General features: G+C 38.9%; 1 protein-coding gene across 2 annotated transcripts in view; it reads right to left on the bottom strand.

Annotated features, from left to right (window-relative positions):
* GAPVD1 (GTPase activating protein and VPS9 domains 1) overlaps positions 1–24,575 on the bottom strand; it is a 3,238,556-nt gene that overhangs the window by 722,314 nt on the left and 2,491,667 nt on the right. For both annotated transcript variants that reach the window (XM_044058337.1, XM_044058338.1), the window contains one exon: positions 8,853–8,988. In XM_044058337.1, coding sequence (XP_043914272.1) covers positions 8,853–8,988 — 136 coding nt within the window. The remainder of the gene's footprint in view (positions 1–8,852; positions 8,989–24,575) is intronic.

The raw sequence follows: 24,575 nt of genomic DNA, 5'->3' as shown, positions 1-24,575 counted from the left end.
AATGAAGAGTTAAATTGGAGATTGTTAATTTAATTGCTTAATTGTTTTATTGTCATGTTTTTTAGTATTTAGGCAAGTTTTTATGATGTTTCTTTACTCCTTGAAGGCTTTTTTAGCCGAGACGTCAGAGAGAGAGATAATTTTGTACTTTATTGTGCAATAAATATGCTGTGGAATCTGTGGCTGGTCGTATTTTATTCATTTGTTTTCGTTTGTGGTGATACAATTTTGTCATTATGGCCTCAGACCCACATTACAACTTGCCTTGTGTTCTTCATGAGACCATTGGTGATGGGTCTCAATTATCTTTGGACAGTTTTCTTAACTCTGCTCCAGACCGTAATTCGCAGGTGAATCATGGGGCTGTGAATGGTTCCGTAGCTACCACTACATGGGATAAATGGGAGCAGGACAGAAATAAATGCTGCCAGAATCCATTTGACACTGTTGGAAGAAAATTACCTACGTCTATACCAGAAGAAAGTAAGTCTCTTTTTGACCAGTTAGAGAAGTGTATTTGGAAAGAGACATCTACTTTCTTTAATATGTCCGGACTACAAAAATATATAGACCTAGACATTACACCGAAGGGGTTGAGAGTATTTAAAGACCCAACTCTGCCCTTTGATCTACAAAATGCTGCTGATGTGCAATTTCATAAGTGCTGGGTAGCAGCAGCACACAGGTGTACGCTGGAATGGGTGAATATCTTGTTAGATCGTGACAGAGTAAAACAACAGGAGTTTAAGGACCACATTAAAAAAGTGTGCAACACTATTTCTTCAGGGACATATGCTCATGTACTTGATGTCTTTTTAAATGACATTAATGCAAAATTAAAGAACTATGAAATAGAAATGGTGGATAGGAAGAAACGTAAACTACTCCAAGATCTCCATGACTATGAGAATGGAAAGGCGTTTATCTCCAGAGCCAATTGGAAGAAAGCTCGCTATCATGTGAAGTTTCAAAGGCAGGAAGATGGTTCACATTCATATAATTCCTCATTTTCAGAGGGACGTTTCACGTCAGGGGATGAAGAGCTAGATATTCAAGATGAGTACCTTGTTTTACCGACTGCACAACAACCGGAAAGTTTTCAACAAACTTTTCCCCATGTTAACAACAGTTATAGGGGAGGGAAACAGGGTACAAAACGGACTTGTGAACAACAAGAGTATTTTCAAAGGGACTTCTATCCCCAGAGGGAATATAAAAGAGGTAAAAGATAACTTCTTATCCTCACAGGACAGTTACGTTATTAATTTATCTGGACATGTTTTCACTGATTGTGAAATGGCGGTTTTGAACCGAGGTTTAAAGTTTATTCCTACTTTATTTCCTAGAAATCATGATATTAAGCATGATGTATTCAAATGCAGCAGGAAGTTACATTTAGAGTATTTTTTTTTTAGAAATTCTCATACAGAAGTTGATTTAATTGATTGTGATGATAGTATGAATACTTAGTCTGAGAGTTTTTATACATATGACTCTGATAGCTTGCCTAATGCCTATTGTAGAATGGATACACATAATGTTTGTAAAAATAATGATTTTCTACCACCTTTTTTGAATGAAGTAGCAGCCCATTGTTCTAATATGTTAAATTATGTGATAGAGGATGTGCTTTCTGACTTCAATAGGAACAGACATCTAGTTAATTGTAATTTAACTGTTATGGAATGGAAAGCTCTTCAAAATTTAAGTAAAATGAGGGAAATAGTTTTCAAGCCCTATGATAAGGGAAACAAGTTGGTTATCATGCATTATACCCAATATTTAGATATGTGCATGGAACATTTAGAGGATAATGAGACATATGATAAGACTGATTAAGTCCATTTATCAGCAAGCCCTGGTTGAATATGTTGAGTTACTACATAAAGGTAATAGACCTGGACATTTTTCGGATGCAGATGTAAAAAAGAAATTTAAAACAGATGGATGTAAAATGGCCCATTTTTATTGCCTCCCCAAGATACATAAAAATTTAGTAAAGCCCCCTGGGAGGGCCTATAGTTTTAGGTTGTGAGTATTTTACTCACAAATTGGGTTCATTTTTGCATAGTTACTTAGCACCTGCAGTTTACATCTTGCCATCCTACATTCGTGATGTATTTGATTTTTTGGCTAAAATAAATGATGTTAAGTGGAATGATAATATGTACTTTTTCACTATTGATGTTAAAAGTCTCTATACGAATATTAGCCATAATTTTGGATTGGAAGCCTTAAGACTTTTTTGGGTAATTCACCAGTAACAGAATATATAGTTGAATTGGTATAGGTTTGCCTTACCCATAATTTTTTTGAATTTAACAATGACCTTTATAGGCAGAAAAAAGGCACAGCAATGGGGGCTGATTTTGCCCCCAAGAATGACAATTTGTATATGGGTCTTTTCGAGAGTGAATATATTTATAGAAATAAATTTTTCTGTGATCATGTCATCAGGTATTTCAGATATATTGATGATTTAATTTTTATAACTGAAGGTGTTTTAGAATTCGTATCTCATTTTGTTAAAATGTTGCATAAGCATAGGTTTGGTTTGCAATTTGATGGTCTTAAGTTAGGTACGTGTATTCCCTTTCTGGATGTGGTTATTAGTATCAAATATGGTACTGAATTCTCCACTTCTGTACATATAAAATGTGATCATGATTCACAGTATGTACATGGTGATAGTTGCCATCCTTCTCATACTATTGAAGCACTCCCTTATGGTGAGATGCTTAGGATTTTCAGATTGTGTAATATTTGTGATTTTAGACGAGAATTAGGAATAACTGTAGACATGTTCCGTAATAGAGGCTATAATAAAAGTTTACTTGAAAAGAGTTGGAATAAATTGTGCAATATTTCAACTACAGGACATCATATTAATGACAGATAATATTTGGCTCCTTTTAGATCTAGTGATAGAAATGACAAGGACCTGATTTATTTTGTTACAACTTTTGGATGTTTTAGTAATATAGTTACAGAGCAGGTGAAATACCACTGGAAATATTTGTGTTCTTTAAAAAATGTTTCTTCCTGGCTGAATGCCACTCTTGGTGTTTCATACAGAAGGGGGAGAAATATTCATAACTTCTTAGTTAAGGGTAGATTTTGTATGCCATCTATTAATGTACCACATAGTATACATCTTACAGGGACTATCTGTTGTAATAAGTGTAAAGCTTGTAAATTTATAGTTAAGAGTTTTCCAAATATTAATAATATTTTGTTTCAAACTTGGAACAATTTTTCCTGTGACACTCAAGGTGTTGTGTATGCTCTTAAATGATCCTGCAATTTATTTTATATTGGGGCAACAAAGAGGGCATTTAAAGTGAGATTATTGGAGCATGCAAGGGATATTTACAATCAGAAACTAGTAAGTTCTATTGCAGTACATTTTCAACAGTTTCATAAGAGTAATAATGAAAGGCTACAAGGCACTATTTTAGAAAAAATAAATGCGTCATTGTACGATATAAATAATCTTTAAAAATTGCTTCTGTTCAAGGAAGCAGTATATATTCTTAAGTTTGATACTCTGCACCCACATGGGTTGAATGAAGAGTTAAATTGGAGATGGTTAATTTAATTGCTTAATTGTTTTATTGTCATGTTTTTTAGTATTTGGGCAAGTTCTTTTATGATGTTTCTTTACTCCTTGAAGGCTTTTTTAGCCAAGATGTCAGAGAGAGATATAATTTTGTACTTTATTGTGCAATAACTTTGCTGTGGAATCTGTGGCTGGTCGTATTTTATTCATTTGTTTTCGTTTGTGGTGATACCTCTCTAGCCCTCTTTAAGAGGAACCTGGACGACTGGATGGGAAACAGAAAATATACCTCTGGGATCCCACCTGTGTCCCTGCTGGACAGAAGAAACACGTGATGACTGAGGAAACATGGGCAAAATTCTTGGCTAGGCTTGTAAGGGCCTCCGGGCAAACAGCCTAGTATCATCCTATAAACCTATTATGCTTGTGTGCATATATGTTTGTATGGGTGGGTGGTGCAGTGTACTTGAGTATACATCAGCTCTGCATATAATAGGTGGCTATCTTTGGTAGTTTGACAAAAGCAGGGCATCGATGAAATTAAATGTTCATTGGCACAATCAAGCAGAAATATTGGCAAAGGCTCTTGCTATCCCCATAGTGCCTTTTTTAGGCAAGGCTCAAAAGACAAACCCACCTCCATAGGTATCACAAGGGATAAGAAACTAAGAGTAATGCTACTCAATGCCAGAAGTCTAAACCTCAAGATGCACGCACTCAAAACTCTCCTTAGCATGGAGAACATAGATATCTGTTCAGTAACAGAAACCTGGTTCAAGGCTCCTGAGAGCACCCCAGCACTACCAGGTTATACCTCATACCATGCTTTTCGGCCCCAAAACTTGGACCGAACCACAAAAGGAGGGGGGAGTATCAATATTCGTCAAAGATACCCACACCTCCAGGTTGGTGGCACAGCACGAAGCATCAGAGACTTATCCATGTGCAACTAACAGTGGGTAAAACTGCCTTCCAGTTTATAGCCTGCTACAGACCACCCTCCCAAACCCAGGAACCCCACTCGGCCTTCCTGAGAACACTGGAAAATATAAAGGTCTCTCCAAACACCATTATATTGGGCGACTTCAACTACCCAAACATAGACTGAGAGCATTACTCTAGCTCCAACACCCTAGCCCAAAGGTTCCTAGAATTTATAAACTCAAATGCTATGGAACAACTTGTTACCACTCCCACAAGAGGGGAAAACATACTGGACCTGATCATCACCAACATGGGGACTCTATGCTCCAGACCACAAGTGTATCCCTCACTGGTAAGATCAGACCATAAACTAATCTCACTGGATATTCACATCCCGACCCCACCCCCTGCCCAGAAAACCACAGTGAAAAACTTCTCTAAAGCAAATTTCACACTCCTCAAAACCAAGGTGGAATCCTTCAAAGCCCCGGGCCTGTGGAAAATACAGCCCAGACCGCAGAATCCTTTATAAACGCATTCTATGAACACCTTCAGGAATGCATGGATCATGCAATCCCAAATAAAACCAAGACCCAATCCTCCAAAGGCAGGCGTCCTGTCTGGTGGACCCCAGCCATAAACAAACTATACAATAGAAGGAGGAAGCTACTACATGATAGAGCAAAATCCCAAAAAGGGAAGGCATCTCTGATCAGTATTAGCAAAAACTACGGGCACTCATAAAATTGTCTAAGGCCAGCTTCGAGAGAAAAATTGCACAGGACACTAAGGATAATCACAAGGCTTTCTTTAGTTATGTTAGGAACCTGGTTGGGAATTCCCAGATATGCTCAGAATTAGTCCAAAATGACAAAAAATACACAGAACCCACAGACATTGCCAACATCCTAGCTGACAGGTTCATCGCAAACTTCTCCCCCCCTCCCCACCAAAAGGGCAAATATCTATCCCAGCAGAGTGCTGCCACCCTGACATCTCAGATGCTCAGGTAAGAGCCGCCCTCTCCAAAGCAAAAAACACGGCATCAATGGGACCAGACGGTGTCCCGGGCTGCATCCTACATGAACTCCAAGAAGAGCTAAACCCAAACATAAAACTACTGTTCAATCTCAGCCTTACTACAGGATATGTACCCAAAGAGTGGCGTACAGCAACAGTGGCCCTCTCCACAAAGGTGGTGCCTCAACGGATCCTGGAAACTACCGCCCCATAAGCCTGACTAGCTTGGTCCGGCAAAGCTATGGAAAGGATCATCATGGACCTCATAAATAAAGATATTGCGGACCTACAGACACTGGATCCTACCCAGTTCGGCTTTGTTAAGGGCAGATCCTGCCTCTTAAACCTGGTCGATTTCTTTGAAACAGTCACCAAGGCCATTGACGAGGGGAAGGTGGTCCACACAGCCTACCTGGACCTCACAAAAGCCTTCGATACAATACCCCACTCAGCCATTATAGATAAGCTCACCAGCTTAAATATAAACCCCTATGTCACTAGATGGGTTGCAAACTGGCTCAAGGACAGAACCCACATGGTTAGAATTGCTGGAGCCATGTCAGACTCCAAACCAGTTACAAGTGGCATCCCACAAGGCTCAGTCCTGGGACCTCTCTTGCTCGGTATATATTTCTCAGAGGTACAGGCCAACACGGAAGGACTGTGGCTTACCGAGTTTGCAGATGACTGCAAACTGGGCGCCATAATCGACTCTCCAGCCGACACAAGCATCCTCCAAAAGGGCCTCATAGAAACAGACAATTGGTGCTAGAGCCATGGCCTCAAGCTAAACGCCAAAAAGTGTATAGTCATCCCCTTTGGCAAAAACAAAGGGCCCACAAATTACCACATAGGTGGTAATCCATTAAGTACAGAAGAAGTAATTAGGGACCTGGGGACCCAAGTTGATAGCAATCTCTCATTTGACAACCACGTGGCCAAAGTGGTTAGAAGAACATTTTATATAGCCCACCTAATCATGAAGGGATTCACATCTAGATCAGGGGATGTCATTGTGCCTCTTTACTCATCCCTCATCAGGCCCATAATGGAGTACAATGCCCCTTTTGGGATGTACCTTACAAGACACCTGCAGCAACTGGAAAGACCCCAAAAGTACCTCACCAAGAGGATCAGGGGGCTCAAACAGATGCCATATGCTGCCCGGTTAAAGAAACTCCAGCTCTACTCAGGGGCATACCGCCTGCTCAGAGGCGATCTGTGCCTGACGTATAAAGCCATGTCCAACCCGGAATTAATGGACATGCTGCACCTCAGAAAATCCAAATCTCATTGAGCTACGTGCTCGAGAGACTTGAACCTCAGCACTGAAATAAATAGGACATGCAGGAGGGACAGATTCATAACCCAGAGGCTCCCTTCACTCTGGAATAAAATCCCAGTCCAGGTTAGGCAGAGTCCCTCATTGACTCTCTTCAAGAGGAATCTTGACGAGTGGATGGGAGATCGTAGGTTTAGCCCGGGTATCACTTCTGTGTCACTGTTAGACAGAGGCACAGTATACTAACCTCGGAAAAGGGCATAGCAAAATTAATTTAAAATGGGTGGCGAAAGCCAAACACACTCTGGCTAGACTTATAAATGCCCTAGGGCAGATAGCCTAGTATGAACCTATGAACAATATTTCAACTGAGTTTCTGCTACTGTGTATTTCTCTATGCGAGACAGGACAGCTTGGTGTGGTACACCAGCCTGTTGTGTAACATAAAAGCACTGCTAATATAGTTATGTCTGTTCATGTTGCTCTTACATGTTTGTAGCCAGAGTTATGTGTTTGCTTAGGAGGGGTGGTGGCAAGAGGGCACTACTTAGACTGGAAGTGTTCTGTGGGCCTCCTGACTTGAAACTTGCTGTGGGCCTCCACAATACTAACACAGGGCCCTGCTTCTCTGTCAGATTCTGGGAAACAGTCAAGAAGATTGGTCTAGACAAGATCATCCTTCATCTCACTGACAGCCCTGCTCTGCAGCTCTGGATATTGACTGAGACAGTTCCAAAGAACAGGATGTCCTGAAATGTCTACAGTGGCTATTAATCCACCAGACTGGCCACAGCAAGAGTAAGATACTGATATTCAGTCTTGAACATTGACCGAATCTCTAAAGCAAACAGAAAGGCAGAGAATCTCTGATCTCCCTAGACAGTAAAAAAAAAAAAATAAGATCACCACCACTGTCACCAACCAGACAACAGGGTTCCTTAATGGAGGACAGTATCACTGACAATGCTGTCAGTAATGCCATCAACAATATTAGACAGATATTTGCCAATGGCAAATCCCATTCTATAGCAGTCTTACCAATTGGTGGCGCAACGGAATCAGTAGCAAATCAGATCATGGGACCAAAATACTTGTGCAGAAGGCAAGCACAGTTCCTCAAAATGTAGAGCAGCATATCCCTGCTAAAATCCCTGAGGTGTCCTTGCCAGTGTAACAACTGATAAGACTGTACCCTGATCATCTTATCAAGATTATGCTGTAGGATATGAAACACACAGCAGGCCCACTACCTTACTATCAGAATGGAATTAGTACTTACTGTGACAACTTTCCTTGAATGCTAAATGAGAATGAAGTCTGCTTCTCAGAAAAGAATATCATCTTTGCTTCTGTATGTGTTCTTTTTTCCTCCGCATGCCAAAAGAGAATATGTAATTGAAGCTATCGGCAGGATAAACAATCCACACAAGAATGAATAAGGCCCTAAAAAGCACAAGCAGGCTAACTGCTCAAATTTGAGGCCTATTTTTCACCTTGAATCACTTGTATGGAAAACATCATGCATAATTATTCAAATGCCCAAAACAAATTAGTAAGGAAAGTAATAAGTAACAGTACAGAAAAGATGAGAACAGAAGTAAGTCAGACATAAGCAACTGCAGTGAAGTGCAATCTCTTCAAATAAAAAGAAACAAGGTGACAGACAGATTCACTTCCTCCTGCACTCTTCCTTCTTCAGAAATAGCGCCAGTCAATACAACTGGAGGGTGCCTACAAAGAAAAAGTTATTTTAGCACTGAGTGCTCACTAGTGTTGGGAATATTGTGTAAAGGGCCTTTCTCATTCTAGTCTAGGTAATACCTCTGGCATCGTGGAGCACATTCTTCTATGAAATTCTACCTGGTCAGTCCAAGCCCACAAGTTGATATACAAGGTTGAATTTTAAGAGTATTGGGACTTTCCCAACCTATCTGCATTTTGTATGCAAAAATAAAAGCACATTTTGTTCATTCATTGTTCAGTATGTTAAAGAAAATGTATAAATATATAAAACATACTCTTGTTAAAATATGTTTTGCAAGTTAAGCAAAATTATCTGAACAGTACCTGTAAGAGAATGAAGAATCAGAATCCAGGGGCTGGGCAGCCTGACTGGCTGAATCAGGGAGGTCATCAGCTGATATGTTCTGTAATGTTTCATCTCTGGGAGAATCATGGACACTCTCTCCATCCACAACACTTTCTGAATGAAAAATAAAGTCCTGTAATAGTTGCATTCACTTTCAAACAGAATATAAAAAACTTCTGAAAAAAAATCAAGCTATTACTAACTTCTTGAATTTATTTTTTTTACCTTCAAGCTTTCTTCATTACAACTATGCCAAAAATAAGACTGCACTAAAATATGAAAGCATTTTCTTCTGAGAACTGCTCCATCACCAAACAGGCTGTATGCCCAGATTATGGTGTAGATTACCAGGTTATGGAGAGCAGGGCAACATATGATGTGCTTAACGGAAGAGAGAGGAGAACTAGCCATTGACCATTCAGGCTATCATAAGTGAAGAAGTGGGGTTGACTATAACAGAAGCATCCCTTGCTGGAACTAACTATAAGGCTAGCCTAGTGTGTACAAAATGACTGAGCCTGTGAGAAAAAAAGCACACTGTATGACAGTAGTGAGGGAGTGGAAGTGCAAACAGGTTTAAGTGTTTATACTCAATACACGTTTAAATGTAAAAGCAGCTTGGAGAGTAGATGCACAAAACAAAAATTCTTATCAGCAACAGATGACATTTATGGCTCTCTCTATCTGCAACTATTACTGTAAGATAAACATAAGTATAAGAAGGCCACCATCCCACTACTACACCCAGTAACATTAAACTATCATTTTCTTTTTGGCCCAATTATCATATTCCACAAACATTTTAATAACAGGTTCAACTAGATAAATTAAAGTGAGGAGAAAATGTGGTGATGGATAAAAACAAGACAATTTATAAGAGGCCAAATACTCTTTAAACCCAACTTCTTATAAATTAATTTCAATTCTAAACAAAGATAATAAAGCGTTCATGTCTATACTAGCTTAAAGAATGGCTAAAGTGTTGCCAAAACTGACATAAATGTACCAATGCGCTTTTGTGGAGAGGAGGAAAATATCTGACAGCATTAACACAGCAATGATGATCGTTACAGTGTCAGCAAGGATTTTATGAGAAGGGCAATGTGAAGCACATGCACTCCCAGATAGAATAACAGTGTTAATTAGGAGGATATAAGAAGGGGAGGAGGCAAAAATAGAGTTGAGGTTCCTCTCTGACAAGCTGTCATTGAACAGAGGAGCCACGTAGAGGTGTCCTCTTTCCCTTTGTTATTTGCTTTACATTTAAAGCAACTGTCACAGCAAAAAAAGGACTCATAAATTCTGGTATAGTAAACAATAAAAGTTAGCTTAATTTGCAGATGATATTTTGCACTTGATAAATCCAGAAAATTACTTTTCAGTGTTGTGGAACAATTCGAGGGTTTCAAGTCTTTTTTGAATATAAAATTAATGAACATAAAACAAATGCTATTGCGGTACACTAGGTACCCACACATGAACTGGTTCAGCAATATCCATACTTATGGGGACATAACATGAAATATTTGGGTATAGCCATTAAAAAGGATTCTGTTACGACAGCTAAGGATATGTGGGACAAGACTAAACAAACGTTAACACAAAAACTGAGAAACTGGAAGCTATTGATATAGATATGGATGGCAAGATACAAGCCGTGAAAATTTTCTTGCCCCCTTTAGTTTTCTATACAGATAAGGCATATTTTATCAACCAGAGGAGAAGTTGTGAAGGATAATTAATAAGAAGTTGAAGGAATTTATTGGGAGGGGAAGTGGGCAAACGTTAAGTGGGATATGAACAAGGTGGTTTAGGATTACCTTATTTGAATGGCTACTTTACAACTATGCAGTTAAGGCAAATGCACATAATGCAATTTGAAGGTTTTAAATCACAGTGGAAAGAGATGACGAAATGTGGAAGTTTGAGAAATAAGGAGAAACTACAATTTTGAATACATATCCTTCAAAAGAATAACAATGACTATACAGAATATTATATCTCTGAAGTTGCAGTAAGAATTCTAAGAACTAAGCAAACTCAGTAATGGAGAAAGGAGATTTAGCCAAATGAGATGACAGTAAGAAGGGGTATAGAAAATAAGCAAAAGGGAGTGGAATTTACTGGAGAAAAATGTCAAAGGAAACAAGGTATTGGGAGCAAATAACTAGGAAGAAAGGTAACAGCATGGGATGAAGTCAAGCACTACCTTAACTACCAGGGATTGATAGAGTATAGATAAAGAGAAGGGGATGGGGGGTTGTGAAGTGGAAGACCAGCTCTGGTAGATTCTTTAGGTGAGTCTGGGAAAGAAGCTGCTACTAAAAGACAGATAATTAGATTGTTGTGTAAAACACTGCATAATAACCAAAAGAACAAATTACAGGATGTTAGAAAAGATTGAGAAGAGAGAATGGAAAGGCAGTTTTAAGGAACAACTGGGGGACATCTGTATGGCTCCACAGTAAGCAAAGTCCAGAAGGTAGAAGGTTTATGATTTTTGCTTGGAAGTGTTTGCAGAGGTATATTTATACCCTAAACAGACTTTAGAGAATGTTTTCCTTAGGTAGGCAGCAAATGTTGAGGTTGTAATAGATGAGAGAGAGGTACCTGGGATTTTTTTTTTGTGTGTGCAATGGGTTGGAAGATTTTTAAAATTTTAAAATTCCTTGCAAAGAAGTCTGACAGAATGCTGGGAATGCAAATTGCAGTAACTAAGGTAATTCCTCATTTGAGCTGGACATTTTATCTCGACTACCAATACATAGCAAGGCCCTACTAAGTGTAATGCTATTGGTTGTCAAAAAAAAGCAATTACAAATAAATCAAAATCAAAATCTATACCAACTGAATGAATATTATAAAGAAGATAAGAGTGGTGAGATCTTTAGAAAAGAAGGAACAAACTACACAGAAATAAATGGAATCTGCAAGAACAGTACATGAAGGTTACGGTTTGGGAGGAAGAGGAGTGAGGTTTAAGGGAAGGCAGGAAATGAGCACTGTACGGCATGTGGAAGCAAGCAATTGTTAAAAAGTAAACATGTGTAATGTATAACAACAAACGGAGGCAAACTAAATAATAACAGTAAAAGCGAGTGACAAACTGAGCAACTTCAAGGAATAAAATTAATTCTGATTTTATTAGCGCTTTCGGAGAGGTCAGTGCCTCCCCTTCTTCAGACAAAAAGCAAATCAATTAACAACATTATATAGACAACCAATTAATCAATTAAAACTAGTCTCTTCTTTACCTTTCTTTAAAGAGACAGGTGTTACGCCCAGTTCAAAAAACATGTGAAGCACTATTCAAACAGGCAATACTTTTTCCGTATATAAAAAGCTTCATTAAAAAACAAGCATATGTATGATAATGAATCTATTTTATGTTGTTTTATAAACCACTTAAGTATTACAGTATTAAAATGTCAAAAGACAAAATAGTGAATGTAACCCATGTGCAAAAAATTAGAACATCGGAACAGTGACATGAGAAAATTCGTATACATCAAGAATAGTATCTAATATAATACATCTCCATTATACAGTAATCAATTAATAACTATAATTAATATATGTCTATTCAACCTGCTAAAAAAGTAGGAACACTAAACATTTTATAGTGTTGAAAGTTATAAAACACCATTACTGTGACTCCTGTCCAAGGTCTTCTAAGATAAATGGCCTAAGGTTGGAGCAATCACATAAATGCAAAAATTGTATTTAATATGGCATTAACAATTTTACAGGCAATCAAATACTATAAATAAATATTATACCTAACAAGGCTCGTAAGAAAGGGCCAAAGCCAACTATATAGTGCATACTTTACTTCATATAGTAAGCATTTTCTGATACACTTATTATATACTGTATCAAATTTATAATGTAATGTGATGTAATAAAATATACTCATATATACCATAACATATTATAAACATTAATAAAATAAAGAAAAAAATAGATAAAAAAAAATACTTAAAAAATATGAATATGTATATATACGTATATGAACAGGGATAGACTACCTTCGTAAAGCTAGGTATTTCAAAATGCTTTTTATTGAAACATATTCATTGAAGGCTGGGAAAATGTGGGCCGCTGTCCTAATTTGCCACATAATTTCATCTATTTCAAGTTGTAGTTCCCAACGCCCACCTCTTACATCCACATGTCTTTGTTGTAATATACTAAATTTAAACCTGTGATCAGGAAATGTCTAGCCAATGCATTGGTTGTGTCTCTTTTATTAACAGCATATTGTTCATAAATGCGCTGCTTGATCTTCCTCTCAGTTTTACCAATGTAAAATGCAGCACAATGATCACAGTAAGCTGTGTAAATCACACCCTTAGTTTCACAATTATACCTGCCGTTAACATGGTATGTCCTCTCTCTAATAGTAACCTTAGTGTCATTGTGTATGTATCTACATTGTTGGCACGACCCACATTTATACATTCCATAATTCTTACCATATTTAATGTTTTTCTTTCTTTCTAATAAAGCTTTTAGGTTAGCTCCTTTCCTATAAGTTATTCTAGGCCTTTCGCCCAATATCTTAAAAAGCCCACTATCTTCAATTATAATGGACCAATTTTTGTTTAACGTTTCCCTTACTCTGAAATGATCTAAAGAATAAGTACAAAGGAAACTAGATTTAAAGCCATGTTCACTATTGTTTAAACCGTACTGTGTTGGTCCTCCATATATTCAACAGTTTGGTAGATATAATTCTCCAAAAGGGGTTTGAAGTGGCCAATAGTTCGTTTATGACTAACTTCCCAAGCATTATTAGCCACCATAGATTCAGGATAGCCTCTGTTAATAAACATGGCCTCTAGAAACTTACATTCCTCTGCAAAATCAGACTCATCAGATACCATTCTAGCCGCCCTTACCATCTGTCCTTTAACAACAGCTCTTTTTTGATGGTAAGGGTGGCTGCTAGTAAAATGCAGAAAGAAATTGGGATAGGTGGGTTTTCTGTAGATTGTACTTTTGTATCTACAATTATCCATATCTTCAAACAAAATGTCTAAGAAATTAATATTAGTATCATCTAAACTATAGGTAAACTCAAAAAAGTCAGTCATTTGAGATATACTAGTAATAAAGGTTGGAACTAGAGCTTTAGGCCCCTTCCAAATCAGGAACATGTCATCCTGGTATCTAGTGAACTAGGCAACATTCTCCTGAAATAAACTGTTAGTAAATAATAGCGTTTTCTCCCAGTGGGCCATTATACAATTGGCAAAGCTACCTCCACAGGGTGACCTCACTGCCACCCCAGTGTTGTGTAGGTATAGATGTCCATCATAAAACATACAGTTGTTAGTTAAAACAATCTCAAGTAGGGTTTCTACCACATATATAGTTTTCTCGTCAATATGTCTTAGTGTAAGAAAATCCCTAACCCATTCAAGTCCTAAAGCTTGGGGTATTACAGTGTATAAATCCTTTACGTCAATCATGAGGAAACAGGAATCTTCCTGAAAATGTAATTTATTTATGTCTGCCAAAAAGCTCCACGAGTCCCTACAAATTTGGGGCTCGTTCTACAAGGGGCCTTAAGATACTATCTATGTATTTGGCGCATCCATAAGTTAGAGCCTCTTCCGTCCACAACGGGTCTAAATGGGGGATCATTACATCTCTTATGAATCTTAGGTGACCTGAACAGGGCTGGTGTTCTAGGGGCGATCATAGTTAGGTACTGATGCACATCTATGTCAGTGGTACCTTCCAAGAATAGGTCATCCAAAATAGTTCTGATTTTTTTAAGTGCTATATTCAATTCGTTAATGCTAACTTGTGTGCAAGCATTAGTGCAAAGATATTTATTCATACTCTCAATGTATGTATTTTGATCCATAAATACCAGCCCTCCCCCTTTATCGGGTTTCATAACCCTGATGTTACATTCATGCAGCAAATTAAGAAAATCACATTGATTTTTTTGTAATATTAATATTATTGTTCCTTTTAGTAGCTTTATCGTTCGCAATAGCTCTTAAATCCATCTCACATATTTTTTCAAAGGAACTTAAACTTGCATGCAATGGTGTATTGAAAAGGCTAGAAACTCTAAGAGAATTTATTAAAGATGAATTCCCTCCCATAAGGGCATTCAAGTTTAATTTACGCACAAATAGTTTCTAGTCCACTATAGTTTTAACAATGTCCATTTTCATATCAGGGACGAAGGACAATCCTTTGGAGAAGAAATCAACCATATCTTGGGTGATGGTTAAAGCTGTATAATTATATATCTTAAAGTCCCCTTCTGAGCTGATAAGTATTTGGGGTTCATTAGAATGAAGGCTAATCATCTCCTCCGTTTGTTCCGTCTGTTCCTCGTCTGGCCTTGGTTCCTGTTCGCCTTGCGGTTGGTATACTGGCCATTGTGGTTCCTCTGAAAACCCTGCTGATTCGATGAACTATGCCGGCTTTCATTGTTATTAGGAGCCCCTTGTTGAAAATTATGATTATTATTATTGACATTATTGTTATTGCTATTATTATTGAGCTTCTCGCTCCGGCGTAAAGGTTGTGCTTCCCCTGATTGAATATCAAGTTCTCCTTGAATGGCATTAATGGCCCCCATCCTCAATTGTCATTGCCAATGTCAGAGAAAATGGCCTGATTACTAATGTTTTGTGTATTAAAAGGTAGGCGTGGGTATGCTCTATTGCTTGCATACTCCTGCAAGTCTCTTGTAATCTTCTTCTTCTTAGTAACTAGTACATTGGCCATAGTGGCCTCAATACTGGTGAAAATTCTGGCATACTCTTATTTATAACGTGGAAATTCATTGTTTGTTTTAATGTCATGTTCTAAGACTTCCAGTTCACCTTTCAAAATGTTAACATCAGCTTTATAATGGTTAATTAATAGCAGTATAAACTCAAACCCTTGTTTGTCAAAAATAGTCAGGAGCTCACGATGGAAAGTTGAATTTTCAACTAGTCCTACTGGGTAGTGCCACTGCCGCAACCCTTTAGGTACAATCTTTTTAGCTTTTTTACGAGCCTTATTAGGTATAATATTTATTTATAGTATTCAATTGCCTTTAAAATTGTTAATGCCACATTAAATACAATTTTTGCATTTATGTGATTGCTCCAACCTTAGGCCATTTATCTTAGAAGACCTTGGACAGGAGTCACAGTAATAGTGTTTTATAACTTTCAACACCATAAAATGTTTAGTGTTCCTACTTTTTTAGCAGCTTGAATAGACATATTAATTATAGTTATTAACTGATTACTGTATAATGGGAGATGTATTATATTAGATACTATTCTTGATATATACGAATTTTCTCATATCATGATTCCGACGTTCTAATTTTTTGCACATGGGTTACATTCACTATTTTGTCTTTTGACATTTTAATACTATAATACTTAAATGATTTATAAAACAACATAAAATAGATTCATTATCATACACATGCTTGTTTTTTAATGAAGCTTTTTATATACGGAAAAAGTATTGCCTGTTTGAATAGTGCTTCACACGTTTTTTGAACTGGGCGTAACACCTGTCTCTTTAAAGAAAGGTAAAGAAGAGATTAATTGGTTGCCTATATAATGTTAATTGATTTGCTTTTTGTCTGTAGGGGAGGCAATGACCTCTCCGAAAACACTAATAAAAATCAGAATTAATTTTATTCCTCGATGTTGCTCAGTTTGTCACTCGCTTTTACTGTTATTATGTAATGTATAATGTAGGAGTATGAAAAATGTTAATATAGTTTTTCTTTTCTATTAATGTATGTGTGCCTATATCTTAAGTGATAATAAAGGTGTTTCAAAACAAGCAAAAATGTAATAAGTACCACATGTTAATGCAGCTTACTCTACTTACACACATTCTTACTTATTGAGCATTATTACTTTATTTTTGTTAGCCCGCGGTGGTGGTGCTGCGGTAGCGTTGTCGCCTCACAGTAAGACGCTCTCCGGTTCGATTCTCAGCTAGAGCGTCTTCTGCGTGGAGACATGCGTGAATGGGCGTACCTTCATTGAAGGTTGTGTGTCAGGGCTGGTAACTCTGCACGTAAAAATCAACTACCAATCATTAGTGGACCGGAGTTCCGCTGTGGCGTCCCCTAACCGGGAAAAGCCGAAAGAAACAACTTTATTTTTGTTAACAGGGTCAGCCCCAATGGACACCAATTTCCCTTTTGACGGGCTAAACAGGAGCCATGTCTGGTAAAGTGACCTGCTCCGAGATGCACAATAGGCAAATACAGGTGGAAAGAAACAAACCCTATACCTTTGACTACAGGAAGCGGCATTAACACCCAAACAGCCTTCATCCTCCAAGCTATCTACCAGACAGCTTATGTAGTTTATGAAAACAAATCAAGCAAAAACTTTGCAGTGGGGAGGGTGTGAAGTTCACTCCTTGAAATATGTTATGCAATTAGTTCACTAATAAAAATCAAACTTTAAAATACGTACTACAAAATAATAATATAGTAGGTTGTCCACAGTTGAGTTAAAAATGAAAGATCCTTTATTGAAACACACAAACAAGCGATTCTAGTTGAGTACAATGAAAAGCATTGAAGACATTCAATATTTAGATATAATCAGGTTATTTGGAGCAAGGGAGTGATTACAGAGGGTGGTTCTGTTAAGAGCAATAAAAGCATTAAACTCATTCTTTTAACCAAGTCCCCCTTCCCCCTTAACACCATAGTGTAAACTGAAACTGTGCTACCTTAGAACTGAAACTAAAATGCTAGAGACAAATTAAAATATATAACACCACCTTATTAAGGCTAACCTACTAATCCAAACTTTGATTAAGAAACCAACTCACTAACAAAATGACTGACTAATTAACTAACAAAAAAAAAAAAAACACAAAAAGATCTACCACTAGACATCTATCGGAATAAATATTAGTAACTTACAAACTGAAACACTTTTAACAAAGATCGCTTTCGTATCAAACAAATACTTCATCTGGTGTGTGTGTAAAAAAAAAACATCATTATAACAGCCTTAATAAGCTGTTCTTATAGTATACATTTTAATTGGTATCTAGCTTTTTAGTTTTAGTTCTAAGGTAACACAATCTCAGTTTACACTATGATGTGTTAAAGAGGAAGGGGGACTTCATAGGATGATAGGAGGTTACTAGTCTAATTGCCCTGGGGCCCTTACAAGCCGAACCAAGTGTTTATACCCAAAAAGAAACCTCAATCAGAACCTGTCGCCCCTGCCAGTGAGGGACACAAGTGGAACCCCTGTGACAAATTTGTGGTTTCCCATCCACTCATCAAGGTTGCGCTTGAAGAGGGTCAGCAAGGTACTCTGTTCAACGTATATGGGAAGTCTATTCCAGATAAAGGGCAGCCTCTGAAAGACTAACATCTCTCTCCAGGAGGTTTTGTTGATGTTGCATATTAGATTCAGGCCTTTTGGGTGGGTAATGTGCGAAGAGTTAGACTTACAGATAAGGAGTATCTCTAGTAAGGCAGGGTCCAAGATTGCCTTGTAGGTGAGACACAGATCACCTCTGAGCAGCCTGCATGATACTGAGTAGAATGATAGTGATTTGAGCCTGTCTGCATAGGACAGGTGCAGGAGGCCATGGATTCTCTTTGTGAGGTATTCTGTGGCCTTTCCATTTGGTGCAGATGTTTGCAGAGGTACATATCAAACGGGGTGTTACACTCAATTATTGGTCAAAGGTTCATAGGTTGGTACTAGGCTATCAGCCCTAGGGCCTATACAAGCCTAGCCATAACAATTCCCTGGCTATTTCTTCCCACACTATTTACTTCCCTGGACCTCTGTCTAGCAGGGCGACTGACGTGATCCCCGGGGTGAATTTCCTTTCTCCCATCCAATCATCAAGGTTCCTTTTGAAGAGGACCAAAGAGGCACTCTGCTTGACATGTATGGGCAATCCATTCCAGAGTCTGGGAAGTCTTTGGGTCAGGATGGTCTAATGAGGGAGCAGTATACAGAGGTAATAACCTCCTTTTTTTCTGGATGCAATCCATTTACTTATGAGGAACCAAATAAAAGGATTTTCTGACCACTGCCGCTAAATGACAGTTGAATGTGTGATTGTTATCAACCTGAGTACCCAGGTATCTCACCACAGGTTGTGTGTTTAGGGGGTTGCCACTGATGTGATAATCAGTAGGGTCCATGTTTTTGCCGAATGGTATGATGATACATTTTTTTGCATTTAACTTGAGGCCATGACTTTGGCTCCAGTCACTGGTTGCTGTGAGACTTTCTTGCAGTATGTTATCATTTATTGAGTCAATGACAGCACCCAACTTACAGTTGTCCGCAAACTTGGTTAGCCACAGGCCTTTTCTTTGCCTAGACCTCTAGAGAAGTAGATGCCAAACAGTAGGGGTCTCAGGACAGATCCCTGGGGAAATCCACTAGTGACAGGTCTGCTATCGGAGGTGGAGGTGCCTATTTTGACCTTGAGGGTCTTGTCGGTGAACCAGTTGGCCACCCACCTGATGAGACAGGGATTTATGACAAATTGTGTTAGCTTTTCGATGATGCTCAAGTGGGGGATTGTGTCAAAGGCCTTGGCCAAGTCAACATACCACTATATGTACTAACTTTCCTTCATCCACGGCCTTGGTGACAGTCTCAAGAAGTCAACCAGGTTAAACAGGCAAGAAATGCCTGTGACAAACCCAAACTCTGTGGGGTCAAGTCCTTGGAGATTGCCAATGTCCTTGTTTATGAGATCCATAATATGCTCCATGGCTTTACAGATCAGACTTGTTAAGCTAATGGGGCGATAGTTTCCATAGTTTCCAGGGTCAGTAGAAGCACCACCTTTGTGCAAGGGGATGGCAATGGCAGTTCTCCACTCTGCTGGGATGAAGCCTGTACTTAGGCTGTGGTTGAATATGGTGCTCAATGGCAAAGCCAGTTCTTGCTGGAGATGGTGCAGAATACAGCATAGGATACTATCAGGTCCCACGGAAGCTATGTTCTTTGCCTTGGATAGGGCCTTTAACACTTGATCTATGGAGATATGAGGTGCAGGTCAAGTATCGGGGATGTAAAAAGGGCCTTTGGGGGGACAGGGGGTGAAGTTTGCACTGAAACTATCTGCTATCAGGTTGGCTAAGTCAACAGGATCAGTGTAAGTGATGCTGTTAAGTACTAATTCGGAACAAACCTGGACTTTGACATGGAGGTTACTGATGTAACTGAAGAAGGCTGTGTGGTTTCCCTTTGTTTTGGGGGCTAGTTTTGATTCATAATTGGCTTTGGAGGTTTTCATTAGTGATCTAATTTGCTTCTTGAGGCTAGGCAGGGAGTTTTTCCAATTTGGAATTTGTTCCTTTTTACCTCTGGACAACAATTTCTTCCTTTTGTTGTAAAGCCTGCTCATAGAGGATGTACACCAAACAGGTCTGTGTTTCATTGAAGAGCAGGTTTTAGTTCTGTTTGGTATGGCTGAGTCCATGCAGTTATACAGGTGCTTGTATATTGCATTGGCATGCTGTTCAGCACAGTTGTCTGCATCCTCTGGGGAGGGGGGGGTATGGTGGTGTGAAGTTAAAGATACCCTCCCTTAGGAGGCTGCAGTCAGCTTTTGAGAAGTTCTTTTAGCTTGATTATGGTTGGGTAGGACAGAAACTTCAAACGAGACAGTCTGATGATCTGATCTCACCAGGGAAGATCATATTATGGGAGTGGTGCAGCAAACGTCCATGCTGGTGTTAACCAAGTCCAGAATGTTATCTCTACGTGTGGGGGATGACATGTGCTGGTCTAGTGCGTTCGAACTGATCAAGTCAAGGAATCACTGAGTGAGTACATTAGTGCAGGAATAGTTCACCCAGTCTATGGTGGGGTAGTTGAAGTCACCAAGGATCGGAGTGTTAGGGGGTACCTTGATGGAGTCAAGTAGATCCAAGTAAGAGGAGTGGGTGTCCTGAGTCATGGAGGGGGGGTCAATAGCTGGTTATAACTTGGATGGGTGACTTGCGTCAGTTGCACCTGGAGTAGTTCCAGTGTGTCATACTGGCAAAACCAGTCTGGAGGTGTGCCTGTCCTTAAAGAAGATAGAGAATCTACCACCCTACCACCCTTAGGCTTCCCTACCTCATTTTGTGGTCGGAATGTGTGGAATGAGGTATACCCTGTTAAGGTGGGGGTGCACTCCGGAGCACTGAACTAAGTTTCTGTGACCACACAGACATCAGCATCTTCCAGTGCAAGGAGAGTCTCCAGTGAGTGTATTTTCAAGTTAAGGCTACAATCGTTAAAAAGCATGACCTGCAATTTGCTTTCTGACAGACAGCTGGAAGCTTTGTCTTTGGGACATTGCCTAAAAAGGCCGCAATGGGGGAGGTGACAGCCTTGGCCAGGATCTGGAATCCCAGTGATGACAGGTGGAGGCCATCTCTAGCAAAGCATCAAGGTCTGTCAACCATATCATCCCAGACAGACAGATACTGGATCCCCTTGGAATGACACCAGAAACTAAGCCAACTGTTGACATCTATTTTTTGTTGGTACTGTGGTAACATTCTTGGGGAAGGTAGGATGCTGCTTAGGGCTAGGGTCATACCTGCTTGGGATACATACGCAGAGCTCAATCATGTCTCTCTTCATATAGTCCAGCGAGGTACGTCTCAAGTCATTCACATCAACATGGACAATGACAGAGTCATACTTGTACTTGCTGTGCAGAGACTTAAGTGTGTGTATGCGATGTGGTGGATTCTGGCACCAGACAGACAACTGACCATGACCTCCTTGTCAAGCCTGGTGAGGGGGACATCAGTGCGTCTCACAACTGAGTCACCAATGACTAGTATGTTTGGTTTATTGTTATGCCTTGGGTGCTGTAATGGTTTATTGTTTTGCTTTATGGGACACTGGTGTGTTGTCTGCTGTATGTGATGTGTTTGGTGTTGTGTGGAATGTTTGTGAGTGTGTTTTGGAGGTCTCTGCTGTTTAGGTAGGTTTTTATCGAGGACCTCTGCATAGGTGGGTGTGTTATGCGCTGGGCTATGTGATGTGAGTGGTGGGGTATTTGTGTTGGCAAGCACGTCTTTGTCAGTACAGCTTGTAGCGCGAGACAACATGGATTCCAGATTACTGAGGTACATGCATTTCTCACAATTAGAAGAATTATGTGCTAGGAGTAGAAGGCTATCAGTAAACATGAGGCATTTGCTACACTCTGTCTCAGTATCCCCATGCTGACACAGAACCACCCTCAGTAACCACTCCCTTGCTCCAAATAACCTGATTATATATAAATATTGAATGTCTTCAATGCTTTTCATTATATTCAACTAGGATTGCTTGTTTTTGTGTTTAATAAAGGATATGCTATTTTAACTCAACTGTGGACTGCCTACTATTTTATTATTTTTCAGTACTGTTTTAAAGTTTGATTTTTTATTAGTGAACTACGTGCATAACATATTTCATGGAGTGAATTTCACACCCTCCACACTACGAAGTTTCTGCTTGGTTTGATTTTGACCCAGTATAGGTTGCATACTGGGTTTTCTGAGACTTTGAGGGATACCATGAATTTTTCTTTTTGCATATGTAGTTTATGTATGTGTACTGCAAAATCAAATATGCTGTGATTATAAATACTTTTAGTTTAAACTGTACCAAATTACTGTCCCTGAAAGTAGCCAGATCCTACTTCTTTGCTTTCCTGAGCTATGAACTCTGAAGATCAGACAGACTAAGGACATCTGCTGTGCTATCAAAAACCTTTTTAGTGAAAAGAGCTACAAAAGGTAAAGAAATACAGTTTTTGATGGTACATTTAAAATGATGACAGTAACTGCTTGTATTTATTCTGTGGCTTTCTTACCTTAACATCTGAGTACATAGAGTAGGTTCATCAGTAAATTCTGAATCCAAGATGATTTCAAAATTACACAGAAGCAAAAACATTTATCAAAGGCAACAAAAATACAGCAAAGTTTACTATAATTAAAAACCCATACTCAAACTTTCACACCAATAGGTGCTTCACCAGATAAACGGAAATATACATAATGGCTATCTTTAAAAGACACTTCCAAACACAAAATAATTGAAATTATCAGAATCTCATTAAGATCTTTGGTTATTTTGAATCAAATATTACCTACCTAACCACCTTTTACTTTTAAGAACACCCATGGATGGTCTTTGGTCAACTGGTGCCCTAGGCAAAAGGTCTCCAAAGTGTCTCCCAACACCACCTGGTGCCCCCATCCTAGTCTACCTACACCACCCAGATTACTGGAAAAGCATCCCTGCTAGAGAGGCGCCCTAGGCGGCCGCCTAGTTGGTCTATGCCTAAGGCCGGCTATGAGAACACCCCATCTATAACTTTGAGGAAATGGCAGATAACACACCCTAACTACAGCTGATGGAAAAGAAAGTTCTCATGTCTGACTGTGGAGGAGTCTAGTGTAAAGCAGAGAAACTAGTGATTCAGAAGGGAGGCAAAAAAATCTACACTTGGATGACCCATTTTGCTGTTATGAGCATGGACTGTTTTGTCAGTTTCCACTCTTGGGAAACTGAGGTTTCCCTGTTCCAACTGTTTGCCAGGGTATTTTGCTTACTAGGAATGTAGACAACCTGAACAGAATTCAGTATGAACTGTTGGTCCAAGATTATCATGACTAGCTTGCAGCGAGGATAAGACGACATGCTTCAAGGTTTACTGATGTAGCACATTATTACTACAATATCTCTGACAAAGGGTACCTGGTCTTAGAAGACTAATGTGAAAGATGGGCAGCCACAGCCTCTTTCAATGTTTTGTGCTGTTCTCCTTGAGATGGAGATCAAAGACTTTATACTTTCAAGTCCTTGAGATACAGTCCCTCTCCATAACCTGAGAAACCTGTGCAAGGATTCTTTTCAGGAATCATACAACTAAAGATTCATACTTTAGTGGATGGCAATAAGGCTAGGCCAATCAAACTATTTTAAAAGGGATAGAATTAGATGAAGTATATTCTCTAAAACCTAGAAATAATTCTTCTATAAATTCCCAGGTTCCATTGCGCATTCCATTCTGGCACTGGTCACCATGACAAAAAAAAAAAAAAAAAAACATGCTGTCCAATTTCTTAACAAATGTATTTGGAATTCCAAGATGGTGACCTGCTAGGCAGTAGACTACAAATAACTTTCCTGAATCAGGAAACAATAAATTAAAGTTAAAGCCAGCATTCAGTGACATAATTGCATCTCCTTGTAATAGGACATAAAGCTAGAACACAGCATTTAAGGCCACGGTTAAGCCCCAGGAAGCTAGTGACCTCAAGGCAATGGTTGCAAACCTAGCCTTGGTGATGGAACCTCTGCAACAACTGCCAACTCCTCTCTAGAGAAAAAGGTCTATAAAATGTACTTCAAAGTGATAAAAATAAGCAAGACTGAATGAATATATAAAGTCTAGTAATAAAAGGAATGAAGAAATTGAAGTTTTGTCAAGGTAGTGCAATGGCATTATGGTATAATGGAATTCAGAAAGAGAAACTAAGGAGAAAATGACAAACTACAAAGATCAGCAAGAAGAAATAAGACAGAAATTAGCTGCCTTAAAGGACAGATTAAGAGAAGAAAATGAATGGCTTACATTAATACCACAAAAAGTGCACAGAACTAACTATACGACATTTATGAAGAACTTTATTGAAAAATGGACTCTGG

This window comes from Protopterus annectens, chromosome 16.part0, assembly GCF_019279795.1.
Source record: "Protopterus annectens isolate FY-2018-M chromosome 16.part0, PAN1.0, whole genome shotgun sequence".
NCBI lineage: Eukaryota > Metazoa > Chordata > Ceratodontiformes > Protopteridae > Protopterus > Protopterus annectens.
Note: the sequence above shows the minus strand (reverse complement) of the source record. Positions and strands in the feature narration are given on the sequence as shown.